At 38.9% G+C, this 3,027-nt stretch overlaps 2 protein-coding genes across 2 annotated transcripts; both read right to left on the bottom strand.

Annotated features, from left to right (window-relative positions):
* Window positions 1–338: 338 nt before the first annotated feature.
* On the bottom strand, window positions 339–1,148 carry LOC109189896 (protein RETICULATA-RELATED 3, chloroplastic-like). The gene has a single exon (XM_019340517.1). The coding sequence runs from the start codon at window positions 1,146–1,148 to the stop codon at window positions 339–341; it is 810 nt and encodes a 269-aa protein (XP_019196062.1).
* An 874-nt stretch (window positions 1,149–2,022) lies between these two features.
* Window positions 2,023–2,361, bottom strand: LOC109189895. The gene has a single exon (XM_019340516.1). The coding sequence runs from the start codon at window positions 2,359–2,361 to the stop codon at window positions 2,023–2,025; it is 339 nt and encodes a 112-aa protein (XP_019196061.1).
* Between the last annotated feature and the right edge of the window lie 666 nt (window positions 2,362–3,027).

Raw genomic sequence — 3,027 nt, 5'->3', positions numbered from 1 at the left:
AAGCGTCAACACTGCCTCAGAGAATCACTACATGCCATCTGAGCACAAGGTGCTTGGCATAAATTTTCACTTATTTATCTTCTTATATCATTTAAATAACCAACTCAATCCAATACGCAGATATGCACATATGACCATACTACTCAATATTATTGTCATCTACCACTAAGTCACTAACAATACTTATAAATTTAAATGAAGAAAAACAATGAAAAAACACATAAGTTTAAATAATTTCATATATATATTCTCATTTGATAAAAGAAATTAAAAAAAAAAATGCACTAAAGAGTGTGTCCTGTTGTATCAGCCAGAAAGCAAGTTAATGAGCCTATAAACTAAACAGTCTCTTCCTTGTGTAAATCCTCGCCGTTATTCAACAGCTTCTCTTTTGCTGAACCCAATCCATCTTCGGCAGCAACGCCGTCCACTTTTCCCACCTTCTGCGAACCAGTAAACCTTGCCAGCATCACAAACGTCATTCCCCCGACAACGTTGTTTACCAATCTCAGTATAAACACCGCCACCTTGAACGCCGGCGGAGGAAGCCCCGTTGCCAGCAAGAATTCGATTCCGTTCAGTGTTTGGTATCTCAGGCTGCAGCTGGTGCCCATGTGAAGTGCCCACGTCGAAGCGTTCAGGAGCGTCGGGGGCGGCTTGTTTGGCGTTTCGAAGCTCGGGTCCATCTTCTTCCTCATCGTGATCAGCCCGTTGGTAATGGAGGTTCCTAGCAGCCCCGCCGGAAACCCGACGGCGGCGAACACGATCCCCTTGTAAACCAGCGTGCCCAGCCGGTCGATCAGGGTGTAAGGGCCGGGCTGAAACATGTAGCTCGGCGGACAATTGGCAAAAATGGAGGGTAAAGCTTGGGGTAAAGAGGAGGTTGTGGGTGCGAGGAGATACATTAGCAGAAAATTCAGAATTAAACCTACGACTAGAGTTGAAAACACGAAATCGAGCTCGTTGAGCCCGAAATTCGGGCGGGAGGACATGTCGCCGAGGGTGGTGGACCCAACGCCCACCAATTCCTCCATGAGAACCTTGAAGGGGAACTGCGGGTCCGCCGTAACCCGGTCTCTCCAGCCATTGATGAAAGCCCCAATGAATCCAACTCCAACAGGGAGAGTGAACTGAGCCGCCGACAACATCTTCTAGTCCGGCGACCTAATGAAGAATGAAATCGATAGAACAAGAACGAGCAGTAAAAAGCGAGTAAGCCTTTCAATTTTTACTTTTTTATTTTTTTGCCTATTTAAAGAAAACCATTTAAAACGATTTTCTTTTAAGCAAGAAAATCTGTTTTTTAAAAACAGCAAGAAGATCTGTTTTTAAACTGTTTCCTTTTAAATATATGCGACCTAATTTATTTATTTTTTTAAATCTGAACTTTAAATATATGCGAGTTTACTTTATTTATCTGTTTTTGCATTGAAAAAAAATAATAACCGGATTTGATCAATAGATCTTTGGGAGCATTGCACTATTTTCCATTCCTCCATTTGGAAAAATCCAAATAGGAGTTCTCCAAAAATATACATAAAAGAAAAAAATAGAGAGAAGTTAAGAAATTAAAGAATTTATTTTAATAAACAAGTTTTAAGTTTTTCATTTTTCATTTTACCATTCCTCCAATTTTCTGTTTTTTTTTTTTTTTTTTTTCAAAAAATCCACCATTTTTTTTTTATTATGGTAAACAATCCCTGAACTTTGTGATAATACGGAGTGAACTGAGCAGTGGCCAACATCTTCTAGTCCGGCGGCCTAATCAAGAATGAAATCGATTGAACAATCTGAACTTTTAAATATATGCGACCCAATTTAAAACGGTTTCCTTTTAAGCAAGATTTTATCTATGTGAAAATAATTTAAATTTTAAACTATTTGATAATTACTATGTATAAGATTATATCGGTAGAAACATATCTAAAGCCTGTTATAAATAAAAGAAGATTTTATATTCAAATTTCATAAGAGAAGTAAGATTTTTTTTTAGGGGGTACATTGGAGGGGGCCTAGGCCCCGTTAAGCGATCCTACGAGTACGAGCCCCTCTGGCATCAGCCTGAAGGAGGTCAATGATACTGTCAGGTGGTTCCTCTAGGACGGAAGTTCCTCGGTCAGCGTCTTGTCCCAAGTTAACAAGTCTGTCAGCACATTTGTTCCCTTTTGTGAAAACATGAAGAATTTTAACTCTCCTTAAATTGGCCATTAAGTGAAGACACTCTGTCACCATGGATGTGTCTGAATGATCCGGAGCGGTATCCTTGTTCAAAATCTTTACAAGGGCATCGTTGTCGATCTCTATCATAATGTTCTCCCACCCTCTAAGGTTAACCAACTTTAGGCCTTCGCGAAGCCCCATAAGAGAAATAAGATGGTTAAGATATTTATAGATTTTTTCTTATTTTCAAATTCTAACAGGGCGTTTGGTTGGAGGTGGGGAATTACGTGGGAAAGGAATTACAATTCATTGGGAGATGAATTACTGGGAATAAAGTAGGAATTTAAATTCCAGTGTTTGGTTTATAGGAATAGAATTACTAGAAATTTCAATTCCAATGTTTGGTATACATGGGAATTGAAAGGTAATAAGTAGTATAAAGTCAAAAATGTCCATTGTTGTTGGTAGGCATTGATTTTAGGTTAAAAAAGGAATGGGTAATTTTGACCCATCATTGTCTTTTTTTCTTCCTAAAATCCCAGGAATTAAAATCCCAGAGGGGCACATTATAGGTGACCATGACCATAGCCCAGGTGCTTTTGATAAATGGGTAGCATTATGAAAATTGAAGGTTCCACCTAAATCGAAAACCTTCCTATGGAGAACTTTATGTGATATACTCCCCACCACAAACAACTTACTATTAAAGAGGGTAGATGTGAACCCAACATGCTCAATGTGTGGCTTGCATCACGAGGATGTTATGCACTCTCTTGTTCTTTGTGATTATTCTAGACTTGTGTGGAACATTACGGAACTGCATATCACAAATGTTTTGTCTAATTCATTTCCTGTATGGCTCATGGG

Source organism: Ipomoea nil, unplaced genomic scaffold (assembly GCF_001879475.1).
Source record: "Ipomoea nil cultivar Tokyo-kokei standard unplaced genomic scaffold, Asagao_1.1 scaffold1568, whole genome shotgun sequence".
Classification (NCBI taxonomy): Eukaryota; Viridiplantae; Streptophyta; class Magnoliopsida; order Solanales; family Convolvulaceae; genus Ipomoea; species Ipomoea nil.
The sequence above is the reverse complement of the archived record's forward strand: the minus strand, read 5'-3'. Positions and strand labels throughout refer to the sequence as shown.

What these genes read in the sequence shown, in the direction of transcription:
- LOC109189896 (XM_019340517.1), bottom strand. Translation starts at nt 1,148, where the DNA reads ATGTTGTCGGCGGCTCAGTTCACTCTCCCTGTTGGAGTTGGATTCATT.
- LOC109189895 (XM_019340516.1), bottom strand. Translation starts at nt 2,361, where the DNA reads ATGGGGCTTCGCGAAGGCCTAAAGTTGGTTAACCTTAGAGGGTGGGAG.